General features: G+C 37.9%; 1 protein-coding gene across 1 annotated transcript; it reads right to left on the bottom strand.

Annotated features, from left to right (window-relative positions):
- Window positions 1–5,414: 5,414 nt before the first annotated feature.
- On the bottom strand, window positions 5,415–6,686 carry LOC149815935 (uncharacterized). Its single transcript, XM_089988888.1, has 2 exons — window positions 6,371–6,686; window positions 5,415–5,887 (listed from the first exon to the last, which is right to left on the bottom strand). Exons 1-2 carry the CDS (start codon window positions 6,521–6,523, stop codon window positions 5,777–5,779), a joined length of 264 nt encoding a protein of 87 aa, XP_089845014.1. The 5' UTR covers window positions 6,524–6,686; the 3' UTR covers window positions 5,415–5,776.
- Between the last annotated feature and the right edge of the window lie 13,367 nt (window positions 6,687–20,053).

The following is a 20,053-nucleotide window of genomic DNA, read 5'->3' as shown; positions in this document are numbered from 1 at the left end:
AGAAGTTGTGGGAAGCCCTTAAAACTAAGTACAAAATAGAAGATGAAGGAAATTGTAAGTTTTTGTTTAATAAGTATATGGATTTCAAATTCTTTGATGATAAGCCACTACTTTTTTAAGTCCATGAGACACAGATCTTAGCTAATCAGATCAAGTTTGAGGGTATGAACCTTGATTATTTATTTCAAGTGAATATATTGATAATTTACCCCAATTTTAGAAAGATTAACGAAGTTAATTGAAACATAAGAATAAATAATTTACCTTAGAACAACTTCTTCAACATCCTATAATCGAGGAGGAAGCTCGATCTCGAGATAAGAAAGATCTAGTAAAAGAAATTCATGCTAAGGTAAACATGAATGAAATCCAAAGTTCAAACCTAGACTTAGAAACAAGAATAAGGAATCCAAGTTTATTGCTAAGAAGAAAAATAATGTTTCTTACTATACTTGTGGAAAATCGGACCACTGTACTAGAGAATGCTGACATAGAAAAAAATTTCAACAAAATAAAACCAATAAGCTTGATGATAACCAGGTGGTTGTAGTTAGCGAGATATTTATGATTAATTCGGATAAAAGGTAGTATATAGATATTGGATCAACGATCCACTCATACAATGATAGACGTATGTTCAAAACATACAAAATAGAAGGGGAAGACCATATGATTTACACGAGTGATAAACATGAAGCTAAGGCTCATGAAAAATAGAGTGTGAAACTTCAACTCCGAGAAATACTTAACCCTCTAAAACGTGTATCGCGTACCTACCGTCACAAAAAATCTTATATCTGTCTATTTTCTTATAACTCATGTTTCAAAGTTGTATTGGAATCCGACAATATTATACTGTGAAAGAACCACAAGTTTGTAGGCAAAGGCTATGCCACCAATGAGCTCTTCAAACTCATTTTGAATAAGAAAGTTGATTCTTCTTCTGTTTATATACTTGATTCATATGATTTATAGCATGATAGATTAGGACATGTTAATTATAAATCTTTTGAGAAGTATGGATAACTTAGGAATTATTCATAAATGCAATTCTAGACATGTTAAAAAATATGATATCAAAATTATTATATTTAATACATAGTGATGTATGTAATTTAAAAAATACTCCAACTCATGGGGTAACAATTATTATTGATGATTTCACAACATATCTTATAAAAACAAAAGATGAATCATTTGAAAAAAAATAATATTTTTAAAGCAGAGTTAAAAAGTTTTTATAATTGCAAAATAAAGTCTTTTAGATCTAATAGAGGTGACGAAAATATTTCAAATGAGTTCATTGAATTTTTGTGAAATTCATCGAATACATAGACAAAATACTTGTCAAGAAAAGAAAGTTTGCAAACTATTAAGGTCAATATATGGTTTACAACAATCACCAAAACAAAGATATGAGAAAGTTATGAAGTAATCATTTCATATGGTTTTAAAATTCATGACTTTGAAAAATGCATATATAATAAAGTAGAAAATAATCATGTTATAATTATTTATCTCTATGTGGATGATATGTTAATCATGAGTAATAATGTAGCATGCACATTTTTTTTAACTAAATTTGATATGAAAGATTTGGGTTTAACTGATGTTAAACTTAGTATTAAGTTGATTAGACACGAGAATGAATATGTATTAACTCAATCCCACTACATTGAGAAAATAGTTATTATGATTGTAAGCTTGTTACTTCTCCGATTGATCCTAGTGTTAAGCTATCAATTAAAACTGAAAGAAGCATATCTCAATTAGAGTATACAAGTATCATTGGCAGTCTTTTCTATTCTATGAATGAAATTAGACCAGACATAACTTTCAGTATGAGCAAGTTCAGCCGATATACGAGTAATCTAGGATAAAAGCATAGAGATGCAATATATCAAGTCTTGAAGTACTTTAGAGGAATGCTAGAATATGAAATATTTTATGAAAGAAAACTCATTGTACTTGAAGGGTACAATGGTACAAATTAGAATTATGTTTCCAACGAGTCATTATCCACAAGTGGTTGTATATTAATCTTTGGATCTGGAATAATTGCTTGGTGATATAAGAAGCAAACTGTGATAACTCATTATATAATGGAAGCATGGTTGATATCACTAGCATCAGCTAGTATGAAAGTTGAGTGGTCAAAGGATCTCTTAATGACGATACCATTAGGCGATAAGTTAGTACCCCTGCTAACTATGTGTTGTGATAGTCAAGCAGCTATATACATAGCGGGAAGTAATATTTGTGATATAAAATCTAGACATATCAGTTTAAAGCACAATTATGTGAATAATTTACTTAAGCAAGAAGTAAACTCAATTGAATATATGAAATATTGTCAAAATTTAGCGGATCCGTTGATAAATGAACTTTATCGAAATATCATATTTAAGACATCGAAGGGAATACAATTAAAGTCTATAAAAGCAATCACCATTAATAATAACTCAACCACATGATAAAGGTCAAACCATGTCAAGTAGTTTAATGAAAAAAACAAGTCTTTGAGTGATTAGATTGAACACTTAATAACTTTTTCATTCTTGATGTCAAGTGCTTGAAATTGATGTAAGGAGGTTGAGCTCGAATTGAACTCTTAATAAGATCTATAGGCATTTTGGCTGGAGTGTTTCAAACAAATTTACACCCTTGATGGACTTACCTATGTGAGTGTGAAGGTGGAGGTCGCATTCTATAGGACTTGTACTTTATCTCTAGAGCACAAATGAAACTGAGATACAAAAAATGACCCTTAATGTACGACTTCTATATATTGGTAGACACACTATTACCACCTGAAATGAAAGTATATGTTGCGGTGTCTCGAAGGTCAATTAGAATTCTCAATTCAAAGTTAACACTATTGAGGTCCTAAACTGACTAAGACTATGTAACACTAACATAGGGGTTCAAACTTATGCACTGAATCTTCACGAACAATCTCTTGAGTCATCTTTTATAGTTTTGATCCATGTGGGTGATTATTGGAATTTGGCTCAAAACTATTCCTAAGTTTTTCATCTTATTTCTATTTTTTTCTAAGTTTGTGGGTAATGGGTTCTCTACAAAAAGTTTAGTCTCACATTAAAAGTTTTTTGGGAAAACTCTTGTTCTTATATAGAGGGTGGTGCCTTAAAGGGCAAGGCCATCATGAGCATTAGATACTGAGTTTGTATATCACTTATACTTGGATCTTGGATCTTGGATCTTGACTTTAACCTTGGCCTTAATCTTAACCTTAACCTTGATCTTGACTTTTGATTTTTGACCCTCATACCTTGGACTTTGGACTTTGGAATTGAATTTATATTTGAATCTTGGATCTTAGGCTTTGGGTTAGGAGTTTGACTTATTTTTTTAGTATTTGGGACATATCTAATCCCTAAGTCTAAAATCGACCATTAAGCAAGCCTTAAAACTATGATTGACTTTGCATTAGATATTTTTGGATCTTATCCAGATCCATTTTGCATGGGACTTTAATGGTCTTAACAGTCTAGAAACCGTTCATTATCCTTGCTTTGATTGACTTTTGACTCAGCCAATGTCAGAATTGACCTTGCAAGGGTCATTCATATCCATGTATTGACACCAAGGCCCTTTAATTATTTCTGAACGTTTGGAACCACTAAGGGCCTTTTATGGGCTTTATGGATGGCCTTGAGCTAGGGCCTATATAAATCTCAACCCTCTACCATTCTTCTCATCTTATCCTCAACTCTCTCTCTCTCTCTCTCTCTTCACCTACCCAAGCCTTAGAGCCTTTTCAGAACTCCAAAAATCAAAATTGCACTTTTTGAAAGCCTGACCGAGCTGTTTTTGCCTGTTTCAACCTTCCCAGACTACTTGCATACTAACCTATGACTAGAGGCACCCTCCACATTATTTTTTACATCACTATACCCCATCCGAACCTTTTCACCGAGTCTCAAAGTCGTTTGACCCGGTTTCACATTAAAACACGAAACCACACCACTATCTGATTACTCGATTAACTTATTTTGTCGATTCTCTTGTCCAAATCACAAATCATCAACACGAGGAACCTACCGCCTTCACCGCACTGTATCTAGAAAGGTGCAGGTCCTATAACCCCTCATCCACAGGTCTAGTGCCCTTCTTCCAGCAGGTTTGATCCATTGGAATAGTACGGTCATTTTTTGATATATAAACATGCTCTTCAAAATCAATTACACGGTGCATTTAAAATTATAAAATATAAAGTATTATATGTTGCTTAAATTTTACTAGTTTTATTTCAAGCTAACCAAATGATAGAAATATGCCCAAATTGCTTAGTTGGGCATATAAACAAAATGTGCAGCATAGCCCCCTGGATCAGGGGTTCTAGCCTTGAAGTTTTATGCTGGCGGCATGATGATCATAGGTATGGCAGACTGAGCCAACGGTGTGGTTTCTTAAAAAAAAAAAGCTAACTAAATGATAAAAATCCAGTATGTTTACTTTGTCTAGCTAGTCCGGCACATGACTTCATGAGTATCTGACTCCAAATCCGATAATGGTATGTATTGAGTTAGCAAACATCAAACTGAACTTTTATTTAATCATGATTAGAGGAGGTTAGTTTAATTTTTGACATGTAATCTTCCTCTTAAAAAAAAAACAATTTTTTTTTTAAATATACTTAAAAACAAAACTTTTATTTATCACGTATTTTCCCTTTCCAAGAAAATCCGAACACCTACGCATTGAAATCGGTTGCTTTCAGCATGAATTGTTTTTTGAGTTTTATTCGGAGAAACCACCCCACGTGCAGAGACCTAGCCACGCTGGCTTAGCTTGCCGTAGACAATCTCTGGCTTAAAACTCCGAGGGCTTACCGTTGACCCCAGGGAGTCGCCTAGGCAGAGGGATGATGCCCATGAGATTTGAACCTAGACTGCCCATCTAACGGTCTAGGCCCAATCCAACTACGCCAAACCCCTTGGGTCTGATTTCAGCATGAACTTTGTGCAACTTCCCGAACCCAATTTCTGACTGTGAAGCAAAAAATGAAAAAGAAAGAGAAGGGCGACTGATTTTGGGAAACAACTTGGGGAGTAGCTTGTTTGGGAGAAGGGCGTCGGAGAGGTAGACGCAATTCTGAATAAAACTTGACAAGGGCTTGCTTTCTGTCCACCCCCACCCGTTGAAAAATGCGGTTTCCCATATTCTTTCTAGGAAAAGAAAATATTTGCATATCTCCATCTTCGGAGTTCCTGTTTTTTTCCGACACTCTTCACTGCAGTCTGAGAATCCAATCCAGCCGAAGAACGAGTCGGCTTGGACTTCAAGGTTACCTGTGGCGAGTCTCTCCAGACCCCGTCGAGTCGTGCAGGACAAACGAATCGGATCAGCATCGATGTTCTCTCTCTCTCTCTCTCATATGAAGCTAATCAGAAAGCAAAAGGGGATGATTATTACTTGAATGAGCCTCCGGTATATTATGAATACATGCTTACTTGTTTAACTAAATACATTTCTTCAACAAGATTCAGAAGGAAGCCCTAATGCTTCCGCACCCCCTAAAATCCATCATTTTCACCACAGAAACACACCGAACCCTAGGTTCGTTCATCGCCATCTTCACCCACGACGCCCTAATTTCCCCCCAAAAAATCGCCATATTCCTCTTGAGGGGAAATCAAAGATGTACATTTCTCTCGATATTCAACAACAACAAAAGTAATTACAGATACCCAAAGAAAATCAAAAGGGAATAGAAAAAGAGGGGAACGTGTCTCGTATATGGACGAACCATTTAGGATTCCTTCTTCGCGCTTTCAGTACCAGATCTCAGGTTCCTCCACAGGTACTTTCCGCTGGCCATATCCACGAACACCCAGAATCCTCCAATGATCATTGAAGGCAACTACAAGAAGAAAGAAACAGAAAAAAATTCACAGAATTGAAAAGTAGAAATGCGTCTACTGGTGATATCCACGGGAAAAAGGAGAGACGTCAGAAGTCTCGATCGTCTAAAAAAAAGGAAAGCTAAACAGTGTCAAAATTAGAGATTTTCATGGGAAAAGAGACCACAAGTTCCGAATTTTTCTAAAAATTCACGAAAATTAAAGCAAAAATCTCGCCGGTTCGAGAGTTCCGTCAGAAAATAAAGATCAGACGCTCCAATGACTCAGAAAATTAGGGAAAATGATCTGAAAAACCGAGTCCGTTAATGATTTCGAAGGAGAAAGAAGATCAGAGGTTCCGATTCTCGATTCACGAAAAAAAAAAGGCGGAACCACATCGACAAAGAAAAAGGAAAACCAGAAACTCCGGTTATTCAAAAGAAACAAAACCAAGAAAACGAAAGAAAAAACAAAACCGCGTCGAGTCGGGGTTTTCCACGGACCTTTCTGAAAGAGCAGGCGGACTCCTGCTTCGCCTCCGGGTTCTTGACGAGATCGCCGGAGTCCTCATCGGGATTCGACCGGATCGATTTCCAGGCGAAGTATCCGGCGAGGGTCGCCGAGAGGAAGACGAGGATGAAGCGAAGAGGGCACATCCTGGACGGCCGATACAGAGCGCTCGAACCGACGGAACGAAATGCACCTCCTTCTCCTCCTCTTCTCTGGACGAAATCCGGTGACGACCGAACGAGAAAAAGGTCGCCGGGGTTAGGTGGCCGTATGGGAAAAGGGGGGAAGGCCAAAAATTTTCTGCGACGATCACTCGCGATCGTCGTCGTCCAAAGGGGATTTTAATGGCTGCGGACTCCAAGCCCCGGTGTTAAATCGGATTTGCTACGCGCTTTGGCTCCGCCTTGTGACGTCAAAAGCGGGCGCCGAACCCCTCCCTTTCAGATGCGGGCTTCTTATGGGTTCTAATTACCATTACGCTCTTTACTCTTCTGCGATATTACGGTCGTTGCCCCCACCACGCGGTTGGTGCTATCAAGGTGGACTGGGTCTGCCTCGCGCTCGCCTAGTCTTGAGTAGACTTGGCGTTGGAGCCGTCGATCTTAACAAAATGAAGGCCATGGTGAAACGTGCTTGAGTGACATGATCAAATTTGAGAGATCAACGTCCTTAACAAGGCTCGTTAGATCACTCGGTGTGCGTATGCATTTGACTAAAATCCTTGCTTGTAGACTTCTTTAGCAATCTGTTCGATCGATCCACTTGGTTTGGGCGATTGGAGTAGACGCTAAAATTCAGGTTTTCACCATAAGCTGCGTGATAAACTTGGTTTGAAAAGGTTAGATCCAATGGGCTATGCGACGATGCAAAAAAAAAAATTGCATTAGTTCATGTGGTGTGGTCTAGGCCTAGGGGTTTCTGAACCGAGCTGAGACCAGGTTGGATCTAGTTGATGTAAGCCCCCCTGGATAAGGTGGTGTCGTTATTTTCCTAAAGGATAAGGTGGTAATTAGCGTACCAAAAGTGGACTTTTACACCGTCGTGCTTGGACTCATGCGTGTCCAAATTTCAAATGTTGACTTTCTAGAACTAGAGGGGAACGGTTGGGTTTGGTTAAATACTGATTAAAGAGGTAGCTAGGGCTGGTAAACGAACAGACGAGGTCGTAGGTCGTGACTCGGCTCGGCTCGGTTCAGCTCAGCTGGAACACAAGGTGTTCAGCTCGGCTCTTCTCGATAGTGCTCGTATAGATATAATATATATTTTGTTGGGTAGGTGCTCGATGGATAGGTGCTGAAGCCATTCTTGATCGCCCTGACCGTTGATCGTGCCCATTGATGGATGGCCATCGCGCAAAAAAAAAAAAACGCATCAAAAAACGCTAAACGTCAAAACAGCGAAAAAAATATATTTTAGCGGCGCTCAAAACCGCATCTTACTGTGCGAATCCCTGTGACCCTTTAGCGGCGGTTTTGACTGTGCTAAAAGGTCTTTTTCCACCGTTTTGACACTGTTTAGCATTTTTTTTTTGCACGCTGACCGTCCATCAACATGCGCGATGGACGGTCAGTGCGATTAAAGCATGGGTTCAACACCTATGCATTAAGCACCTACCCATTTTATATAAAAAAAAAGGATGAATGAAAAGTATATCAATAAAATATGAACTATTATGTGTAATTTATAAAAACTTATATATATTTTCAAGTATAATATATAAAAATGTATATATTATGTATAAATAACATGAAATATTTTTACATGAACAGCTCGTGTTCAGGTTATCTCATTCGGCTCGGCCAGACATGAACACGAGTTGAGCCACGAGCTCAATCTAAACCAGTTGAGCCCGAACAGCTTGTTTACCAACCCTAGAGGTAGCATAATGCACGGGGGTGTCAACGGGTCGGATTTGGTTCGGACCCAGGTGGAATCAGACTTGCACTAGATTTTTGGGTAAGATACCGGGTCCAGATTCGGGTTTAATCAGATCTACTATAAGAGAAATCATACCCGGACCCAATAAAAACTACACGAACCAGACCCAGACCATCCCCGATAAAATAATATTTTTTATAATTTTTACATTGAAAAATTGTAAGTCTTAATCGAAACTCAAGTCGGACCTAGGTCTAGTATAAAATTTCATAAACTATACCCGAATCCATGTATTAATCGAACCTTCAAGTCCGGACCCGAGTCTTAATCGGGTCTTCTTATTTGTCACCATACCTAAACCCTATAGGGTTTGGTTCGGGTCAGATCCGAGTAAACCTGACCCATTGACACCCCTTGTCTAGGGATGGCAGTGGACCAGGAAGGGGGGCAAGGTCTCCACCCCCCTTTCCGTCTCAAAATTTTGCCCTCCATCACCGCACGGGTTTTGATTTTAACCTCCATCCCTGGTTCATTCCTCATTTCATGTCCTCCATCCCCGATCCAAACGGGGCAAGGCGGGACCCCATTTCCCCCCTGTCCACTGCCATCTCTAACTTAATCGATCACCAATAAACGGATTTAGATCTTTGATGGTCGGATCTGGACCTTCCAAGTCATAGATACGGGAATCAAATTCAAGGGAAATGGGTTAAAGACCCCCATACTAAGGGACCCCACTTGTCCTACCCGAACTCAGGGGAAACGGGGCGGCCATGAAGTGGGGTACTCTACCAAGCACGGGACTGGCTGAAGCATGGTAAGATTTGAGGATGTACACGGGTTGGATTGGTTTTGGGTCCAAGCTTTCCGAATCCTATTGAAACGAATTTGGGGTTGGAATTATATTCAGATGACAAAAGATGAATATATTTACATGTATACGTATTCAGATTTGTCCTCGAGTGTAATATTCTATATCGAGTTTGGTTCTGATTAATAATCGGATTCGACTGTTGCTACTGAATTTGACTAAACGGATTCCAATTCAGTCACATATCTGACCCGAATCAAACTGTTTGCAAAGATAGGTAACACTAAGACCCCGATACACTGTATGGTATGGAGAGTCGGGTCGGGCCAGCCCGATTTTCACCCTTAAGACCTACTCCTTGACAGAATGGTTGGCATAGATTAGGTGGAACCTAATTTTTCTAATAATGGATTTATAAGAGCAGCAGACAAAGGAGGGAGAACTAGAGCCGTCAATCTTTGGGATAGACGGCATAGATAGAGGTGCATGCATCCAACTAATTACATGTGTTCTGGTTTAATATTTAATATTTTTTAATACAACTGCTTGCACATGAAATTGGGAGAATTTTTCAACGATCAGCTGAAGAGGAGAGTTGGTCAACTAACCATGTATGGTTTGGACCTAAAGGATCCAGACCCGGACACGTTTATGATAATTTTGTCAAATTAACCTGAATCAGGGTCTAACGGGGTGAAACAAGATCTGAGTTTGTGTGCATATTCGGGATTTGTGTCGGGACATAATCCCACTTGTGGGGTTAAATTACGGGTTGTCAATTGGTCCGATATGGTTCGGACCCAAGTGAGACCAAACTAGATCTGACTTTGAGGTGCGGATATCCGGTCCAGACTCCAGTCCATGATAAGATAAACCATACCCGGGTCCTATAAGGTTACATAAAGTATACCCAGTTCATACGCACCTCGTAAAATCATATTTGATTATCGTTTATATTGAAAATCATGGGTCTTAATTGAATCTCAGGTCGGACCTGGGTTTGGTATGAAATTTCACAAATGCCCAGCTCCATATACTAATCAAACCATATTTTTTATCAGTAAACCCTTGCCCCATAAGGTTTGGTATCGATCGGATCGGGGTCAAACTCGTCCCATTGACACCCTTAGGTTAAATATACAAAAACAAGATGGATCTGGGCATCCATCTCATATTGGAAACCGAATTGGTCAGACTTCTGATCTATCTCCAAACCAGGCTGAATCCGGGTTGCATATGAAAGAAACGTGGTTGGTTCTGGTTGAATCAGACTTGGAAGAGAGAGCACTCGTTTAGTCTGATCGGCTCCTGTGTCAGTTGCACGTTTGAAAGTGAGAAAAAGGTAGGAAAAGTGATGGTAGGAAAGAAAGAAAGAAGAATGACTATTCCGACCGTTCCAAACAAGAGAGAATTTTTCAAAGAGAGTTTCTTTAAAAGTATATTTTTTATAGGAAAGATTCTTTCACCTTGGGGGTAGATGAATCTTTCCTATCAAAAGTTCTCTCTTTCTCTTTCTCTTTCTCCCTAGTGATGGTGTGGCTCACTGTTGACCGCCTGAACGCCTCGTCGGTCATCGTTGTAAAATCCTCTTGCTCGTCTCAAAATGGGCAACAACTCAAGGTGTTGAACGCCGTCGCTGTGTCGAAGACGAAGTGGTACCACTTCACTACCATCATGATCGCGAGCATGGGTTTCTTCACCGATACCTCTGAATGTCAGGTTGTCGTCGACAGGGTCGCCCTTTCGGTTCTGGGTGGGCTTTGGCATCGACGGTGACTACCCTCTCTCTGCTATCATGTCTGAACAAGAAAACCATGGGGGGGCTTTATCGATGATGCCTTCGCCATGCAGGGATTCGGGATCGTCCTCATTGTCTTGTCTTGCTGTTCAAGTAGCTATAAAACCCCTTGGCGACCTCCAACCCTCCTCCGCTTCTCACTTTCTCACATTTTTCCTTTCATTTTTTTCATGCTACACAAACAAATGATTTTTTTTTTCATTTAGAAAAGTAGTCATATTCGACGAAGGCCTAATGATGCTCCAGTTAGAAGGATGGAGAAATGAGAAAATATATTAGTTAAAAGAGGTCGGGGTAGGCCTAGGAAGACATGGATGGAGGTGATAGGAAAGGATATGAATGCTTTGAACCTCACCGAGGACATGGCATTGGATAGAAATGAATGGAGGAGAAGGATTCATGTGGAAGACCCAGAATGATTTTCTTTGTTGGTTCATATCGTTGACCCCAACTGTTTTGGGATGAAGGTGTAGTTGTTGTTGTTGTTGTTGTTGTTGTTGTTGTTAGAAAAGTAGTAATATCTAAACTTCTCATAGGCAAAATTTTCTTTTCTTGTGAGAAATTTTCTTGCTTCCAAACCTACCTTAAATCAACCTATTTTACCTCTTAAAAATTGGAAGCAATAGTTTTTTTCTTCATTTTTTAGTGAATTACCAAAAACTCACACCAGACCTGCATCTAGGACTCTATTATGGGGTCCAAGTCAGATCTAGAACTGTAACATGAGTTGTTTCTTAGAATTTGGGCATGATCCAAACTTGGTAACAGTATTCGTGCTCTGAAATTGATCTTGAACTTATTTATTCAGAAAATATACATATGCCAATCCTACCTTCCCTTGGTGAGATCTCTTCACTAGACAAAACAAAATGGATAGGGAAAGGGAAATTCACCACCACGTATTTTATAATCCCGTAGTGCACCTGCCATAATCTAATCTTTATTTGCAAATCACTATCCAGCATAGATGCTAACGCACGATGAAAATTAGATGTTTCTTGTTGCACAATCACATTATCTCCTTAATGCATTTAAAAAAAATTGTTTTAGAGTATGTTAGGTATGAAATGTTATTGCTGGAACAGAGTAGCAAAATTAGGATTCTTGAGATCCCAAGCCTAAAGGCATGTTCATGAGATTGCTTTCTTTAGAACTTCAATGGCCCTACTTTTGAATTTTTTGAAGATGCAAAGTGGGTTTGTTCGCAACCGAGTTCTCAAGATACAACTAGGCTTAGACCTCAAGAGCGTCACTGCTTTGCAAGTGTTATATTATGAAATCAACCTTAATTTGTTTTGGTGTTCTTTCTATTTTAGTTAGATTTCATGTTTATAGTCCTTATTCAATGAAACAGGTGTAGCAAGTTTTGTATTTGGATGTTAGTATATGTTTTATTTATTTTTAAAGTAGTGAGACGGGTCTATATGGGTGAAGATCTAGTAGGTGTTCTTGACCCAAATCCAACTAGAGCTTTAGACCTAAGAGAAGATCTAGATCCAAATGGCATTCAAGATCCAATGCGAAGGTGAAAACCCTGGTCAGCATGGAACCCACATTCAAGATCCAATGTGAAGCCAAACTCATCCCTAAGTGGCAAGAGGCAATGAGAGAGAAATTTTGTGTTTTACACAAGAACCAAACCTGGACCCTTGTACCACCTAATCCTAATCAAAATTTGGTTTGGTGTGAGTTTCTAAAATAAAAAGGCATGTTGATGGGTCTAAGGTTGCTACAAGGCCAGGCTTGCGGCCAAGGGTCATAGCTAATTTGAAGGGGTTGATTATTTTGAAACTTATAGCCCAATTGTCAAGCCAACAATCATCTAAAGTATCATAATCTTCACTCTTAGCTAAGAGTGGGTCATTCATCAATTGGACATCAATAATGTCTTTTTGCATGGTTTTCTTAAGGAGTTTTATATGGTGCAACATCTTAGATTTGAGGATAAATGCTTCCCTCATCATGTTTGTCGTTTGGATCAGGATTTGTATGGTTTGAAACAAGTCCCTAGAGCTTTGTTTGAAAGACTAAGAAGTTACTTTGAGCTGAATGAATTATTGTCACATGTAATATTCTAAGAGAGGTTTAAAGGATTATTCATGATTTTGATGCTGAGTTTTCAATTAAAGACTTGGGGGCATTGCATTTCTTCTTAAGAGTTGAGGTTCAACAAAGTTTTGGTATTTGTTTTTTTTTATGCATCTACTGCATGAGACTTCATATATATATATATATATATATATATATATGAAGTCTCATGCAGTAGATGCATAGCCTCTAGTTACTCCTATAGCTTCAAATGTTGCGTTATCAAAATTCAATAGAGAGGTTTTGGAAGATGTCACAAATTATTGAAGTATAACTAAAGACTCTAATATGTCACTCTTGCACAACGACATACCCGATCAATATAAAGTGTGTCAATTCATGCACCAACTAATGCAAGATCACTAGGACCATGTCAGCAGAATCTTGGGATATTTGAAGGGAACAATCAGTTTTGGTCTCTAAATGAAAAGTCCAATTCTCTAAGATTACAAGGATTGGGCTAGGTGCCCAGATTATAGAAGGTATATGCAATGAATATGTGACTTTATGGGGTTCTAATATACTTTCATAGTATTCAAATAAGCAACATATTATTGCATGTTTTAATATAAAAGCAAAATATAAAGCTCTTGCAGGTGCCATGTCTAATTAATGTGGTTAAAAGGGTTGTTAAAGGAATTAGGGATAACACAAACTCAAATTCCAATGTTGTGATGCGATAATTTGGGAGCTGACAGCATATCATTTTTTCATGCCAAAACCAAACGCATTGAAATAAGTATCATTTTGTAAGGAAAAAGTAGCTAGCAATCAACAACAACAACTACAACTACAACTACGCCTTCATCCCAAAACAATTGGGGTCGGCGATATGAACCAACAAAGAAAATCATTCTGGGTCTTCCACATGAATCCTTCTCCTCCAATCATTTCTATCCAATGCCATGTCCTCGGTGAGGTTCAAAGCATTCAAATATTTTTACTAAGCCCTTACCAGGGGGCCAAAATTCAGTTTATTGCAAGCGGGGAAATAAGACTGAGGGGGTGTGTTAATACAATTCCAGATCAAGGTACATATCCAGATTATGTAAATGAAGTTTTCAGCTGAAGAAGGAAGCCACTAGAGACATCCAGCTATATGGTGATCAGATAAAGAAATGTGTTGGAGAAAAATCCTTAGCCAAGAACACTTGCAATTCTAAGGAACCTCCTGAAACTGAAAGACCGAGCATATCCAAAATAGTGAGGATCAAAACAGAAGTGGAAACTAATCCAACTACTGTCAAATGAAACATAGTTACCAAACATAACGGTAACTCCTTATCAAATGTACCTATAAAATCCTTAAAAAATTAGGATATGAAGATCCTTGGAGATCGGATAAATTGTTACAAGATCTCCCTTTCCTACTTGTATAAAATATCAATTTTAGTGGAAACACACGATGAGAAAGATTTTTCTATCGTGTGAATTATCTCCCGTGGACGTAAGTGCAATCACACCAAACCACGTATATCGTGAGTCGCTTTTTCTCGTGATTATGTTTTCATGGTATCAGATCTAATGCTCTCCTGGTGACGTTGGTGTGGGCCTGATTCAAGGTGTTGGCGTCTTGAAGTAATTATCAGCTTGCCGACAGAGGTGGTGTTCATTTTTTTTCCCAAGGTATGGCATTCTCAGCTTCTCCATCAAAATACCTGTATCCATTTGCTACAAATGTAGCCAATTTTGTTTCACTGAAGTTGAAGTCAGCAAATTTTTTTATTGTGGCAAACCCAATTCCTTGGGTTAGTTGAAAGCCAAGAGATCTGGCTGGTTTTCTCATAGAAGTGCCGATGTCATCTGAGTTTATTCCTAATCCATCTACGGCAGAGGGAGGAAATATTCTCAATCCAGATCTTGCTCAGTGGAGAAGATCTGATAGACTGGTTAACGAGTACATTATGAGAAGAAATGCTGGGTTTGGTCGTAGGAATGTAGACCTCAAGGGAGGTTTGGTCGACTCTTACGTCGGCATTTGCTCATGACTCGCAAGAGCATGAGTTTTTTTGCTTAAAAAACTTCAAATGCATAAGAAAAGAGACTTGTCCTTAGACTCATATATTATGTCATTTAAATCAATATGCGATGATCTAGGGGCCATTGAAAACCAGTGGAAAAATAGGCAGATTTTTTTTGGCTTCTGAATGGCCTTGGGCCTCGATATGAGTCGTTTGTGGAAACGACTTCGAGCATGATGCAAAAACCTCCAGCGCCTACTTATGAAGCAGTGGTTTCTTCACTGCAAAATCATGAGCTCCTTAAAAATTTTAATAGAGATTCGGAAAATTCTGTTAATCATCAACAAGCATGTCAGCCAACGATCTAATAATAACAATCAGCATGGTTGATCGTTCTATCAAAAACAACAATTTAAGCAGAGGTTTTCAACAAGCCGGCGATTGAGCAAGTAGATTCAATCAAAATCACTCTTTTAATCGTCAAGGTCGACAGAATAACAAGAATAATGGCAACAACTCTAGGCAATAATCCGGGCAAGAGAATAAGCATAAGAAGGTGATATGTCAGTGTGAAATATTAAAAGGAACAAAGAAACAAATATGACACGGTTTATGTGGTTCAGTTCTGTATGAACCTAGGCCCACGAGAAGAGAACACTCATAGCTCAAGTGAGTTATGGATGATTCCTTTCATCAGTATTTATAGTCTTGTTTGATAAGGATAGGACTGTTTACAAAATCCTTTGATAGGATTATCAGTTTCAATCTGTTGCAATGTCGATCTTGCCTTAGTCTCACATTTGGATACATTTGCTGGAGATGGGATAACATCTGATCCAGCAATGACAGATTGTTTTGATCCTAATGCAACAGATTCAGTCGATGTGGATGATCCTTTTCATCCAGAAGTATCAGGTTGTTCTGATCCAGATCCAACATTGTCATTTGGTGTAGATAGGTTGGATGCAGATTTTGTAGACTGCTCAACAGGCCCCCACAAGCTAAACGTTTGGGCCAGAACATTCAGCTTGGATCTGAAATCAATAAAGGGAGAAGAGGCCAACGATTTGGTTAGGATGTCCGCAAGATTGTCTTCGCTGGGTATAGACTTGATTAGAATCGAGCCTTGTTGTACCAATTCACGAACAAAGTGATAATCAATTTCAATATGTTTGAAAAACAAGATTGGCTGCCAAGAATGTTGCTCTGAGATTATCACACCAAAGGACTGAGGAAGTTTGTAAAGGAAACACCACAACAAAGCAGTGGATTAACGACGACCACATTCTGTCGCTAAGCCGGTTAGCGACGAATTAGCGACGACGGGGCGATAGAAAGCTTACGTCGTGAATTTTTCGACGCTAACTGGCGACAGATTTATTCCGTCGCTAATTGCGACGGAATAACGAACGACGTATTCCGTCGCCAATCCGTTGGTACTAACCAGCGACCTCGGCTTGGCGACAGATTTACATCCGTCGCTAGATTTATATGCATAGCGACGGAAAAACTCGTCGCTAATCCGTCGCAAACACGAAAAAAAATAAAAAAATTTATTTGAAAATTAAATATCGAGAACGATACAATTTATATTTCCTGTACAATTTATATTTTCTATAAATAAAAAACAAAGTACACATAAAATTTTATATAAAAGGATCCTACAACAATTAATCGTTCCACCTTAAAATTAACAAGTTTAATTATTTACAATTCAACAATTACAATTTCGAAAAAAAAATAGAACTTCTTCAACACAGTTCTCTAATCATCCCCAAGATTTTGTGCGCCTTCTTGTTCATTGCCTTGATCTGTCCTTTCAGCTCCGCTACGCTGATTATCGCTAGCAGCCTACACAAGAAAAAAACAGTCAGTATTGATAAACAAAATATAATGAAATAAATTATACACTATATTGATTCTATTATGTGCTCATATGTGTTCTAAGGCAGTAAAAAAACTTTATATGTGATTTTATCATGCTCATATGTGATCTAATGCAGGCAAAAAACTCTATATGTGATTTTATCATGAATGATATGTGTTTTAAGGCAGCAAAAAAACTTTATATGCTATTATATTATGCTCATATGTGTTCTAAGGCAGATAGAAAAACTCTATATGTGATTCTACCATACTCATATGTGCTCTAAGGCAGGCAAAAAGCTATATATGTGATTCGATTGTGCTCATATGTGTGCTAAGGCAGTCAAAAAATTGAATATGTGATTATAGCATGCTCATATGTGTTCTAAGGCAGTCAGAAAAACTCTATATGTGATTCTATCATGCTCATATGTGCTCTAAGGCAGGCAAAGCAAAAAACTTTATATATGATTCTATCATGAATGATATATGTTCTAAGGCAGTAAAAAAACTCTATATGTAATTTTGGCATGCTCATATGTGTTTTAAGGTAGTCAAAAAATTGAATATGTAATTATAACATGCTCATATGTGTTCTAAGGCAGTCAAAAAAACTTTATATGTGATTCTATCATGCTCATATGTGCTCTAAGGCAGGAAAAAAACTTTATATGTTATTATAGCATGCTCATATGTGCTCTAAGGCAGGCGAAAAACTCTATATGTGATTCTATCATGCTCATATGTGCTCTAAGGTAGACAAAAAGCTATATATGTGATTCGATCGTGCTCATATGTGTGCTAAAGCAGTCAAAAAACTGAATATGTGATTATAGCATACTCATATGTGTTCTAAGGCAGTCAAAAAAACTCTATATGTGATTCTATCATGCTCATATGTGCTCTAAGGCAGGCAAAGCAAAAACTTTATATGTGATTCTATCATGAATGATATATATTCTAAAACAGTAAAAATACTCTATATGTGATTTTGGCATGCTCATATGTGTTTTAAGGTAGTCAAAAAACTGAATATGTGATTATAACATGCTCATATGTGTTCTAAGGCAGTCAAAAATTGAATATGTGATTATAGCATGCTCATATGTGTTCTAAGACAGTCAAAAAAACTTTATATATGATTCTATCATGCTCATTTGTGGTCTAAGGCAGGCAAAAAACTTTATATGTGATTATAGCATGCTCATATGTGCTCTAAGGCAAGCAAAAAACTTTATATGTGATTCTATCATGCTCATATGTGCTCTAAGGCAGGCAACAAGTTATATATGTGATTCGATTATGCTCATATGTGTTCTAAGGCAGTCAAAAAACTAAATATGTGATTATACCTGAGAGGGACCTGCAATCGAAGATCCCATGTTCAGCAAAAAACTGTTGAACTCATCTCGGAGAACGTCGGCGACGGTGTCATGGAAGTAGTCACGCGGTGTGTCCTTAACGATCTGGCGTACATCTTCACCGGAAAGAATAGTCTGCTGCTTGGAGCTTACGGCGGCGAAAGAAGTTTGTAAGCTGTAACTGAAAGAAGCAATAACAGGTGAAGTGTTCATATTACTCCCAAACCCGAACACACGACCTTTTTTGGGTTCACCTGCTGCAGTCACCCATGCTGCATGATCAAATGATGAATGCTGAGTAGCGTCATCGCCATATCGCTCTACCATTTGTTGCTCATAGGCCTCCTACAAAATAATGTTTAAAGTATGCATTAATAATTAATGATAACATTATGATAACTTGCATATTGCATTGATTATTAGTAGAATAAATACATACTGTTGTCGTTCTCGCCTTTTCTGATATGAAGTCTCCCGTGGTCTTTTATTTATGTGTTTCAACAAACACATCCTTATATGGTACAATGCCTCCTTTTTCTGCTTCCCGCGAAGTGAAATGATAAAAGATTCAGTTAACAAGTTTGCAACAATACTTATAAAATTAATATTATATATTGATGAGTTACCATTTTTTTCTGGTGGCTCTCAAATGTCTTAGATCCACCTGTGTGTAGATGGGCTTCGGACATTTTTGCTCGATTTTTTGCAGCCTTCGCAGAACAATTTTGAAATGCATCTCCCGCCCACTTATCGCACATTTCATCCCAATAATCTCTCCTGATAGTAATAGGGTCATGGCCCTTTCACTGTAGTGGATCATCTATTCTGCCAGATGCTTTTTTTGCTGCAGTCTTCATATTGTGCAACATGTCTGCAAATTGATTGGCAGCCACCTTCTGCCACACCTTCCTTGCATCATTTTTTTTCACCGTAGTTGCGAAGCGATTTTAAGCCTACAGATATTTTCAAAAAGTTAGTAGACATGACTAAAAAAATTTAAATATGAAAAACATTAACTATGAGAAACAACTGTATACCGTGAATGAGGACCAAAATCTGTCTAACACCTCCTTTGGATACTCTTTCCATTGAGCAACCAGTCCTGGTAGATGTTGAAGAAGTGAATTCATAATCTCGCATACTACTTCTTGTGGCTCAAATCTCATGCTACACATGAATTGGTACACAGTAAATATCAATATAAAATATTTATAAGATATGCAATAATTGAAAATGAAATACTTGCGGTCGATTATCGATATACACTATTCGAATGAGTCCTCTTATGCCAGACTGAGAAGACCATGCTTCCTGTGTTGGCTCCTGACTTGTGTGTTCAACTGGTGTAGGTGGATCGTGTACAGGCGAAACATCATCTGTAAAAAAATATGTTATAAATTCTCAGAATGCGCATTTAAACTAATCAAACATCCAATTAGTTAAATGATATACCTATCACAGGAGCCCGTGAAGATGAAGGTTGGGCCTGGCTACTACTGGATGAGCGATCACTGTAACCTCAACGAACCATATTCTAACAAATAACATATGTCATACAATACATTGAAATAATTCGCATCAAGTATTACAATACATTCAAGTCATTTGCATCAAGTATTACAATAATTCAAATCATTCACATCAAGTATTGCAATACATTCAAATGATTCGCAACAAGTATTATAATACATTCAAATCATTCATATCAAACACTGCAATGCATTCAAATCATTCACATCAAGCATTGCAATGCATTCAAATCATTCGCATCAAGTATTACAATGCATTCAAATAATTCAAATCATTCACATCAAGTATTGCAATGCATTAAAATAATTCAAATCATTCACATTAAGTATTGCAATGCATTTAAATCATTTGTATCAAGTATTACAATACATTCAAATAATTCA

This window comes from Nuphar pumila, chromosome 15 (genome assembly GCF_984573655.1).
Source record: "Nuphar pumila chromosome 15, dmNupPumi1.hap1.1, whole genome shotgun sequence".
NCBI classification, from domain to species: Eukaryota; Viridiplantae; Streptophyta; class Magnoliopsida; order Nymphaeales; family Nymphaeaceae; genus Nuphar; species Nuphar pumila.
The sequence above is the reverse complement of the archived record's forward strand: the minus strand, read 5'-3'. Positions and strand labels throughout refer to the sequence as shown.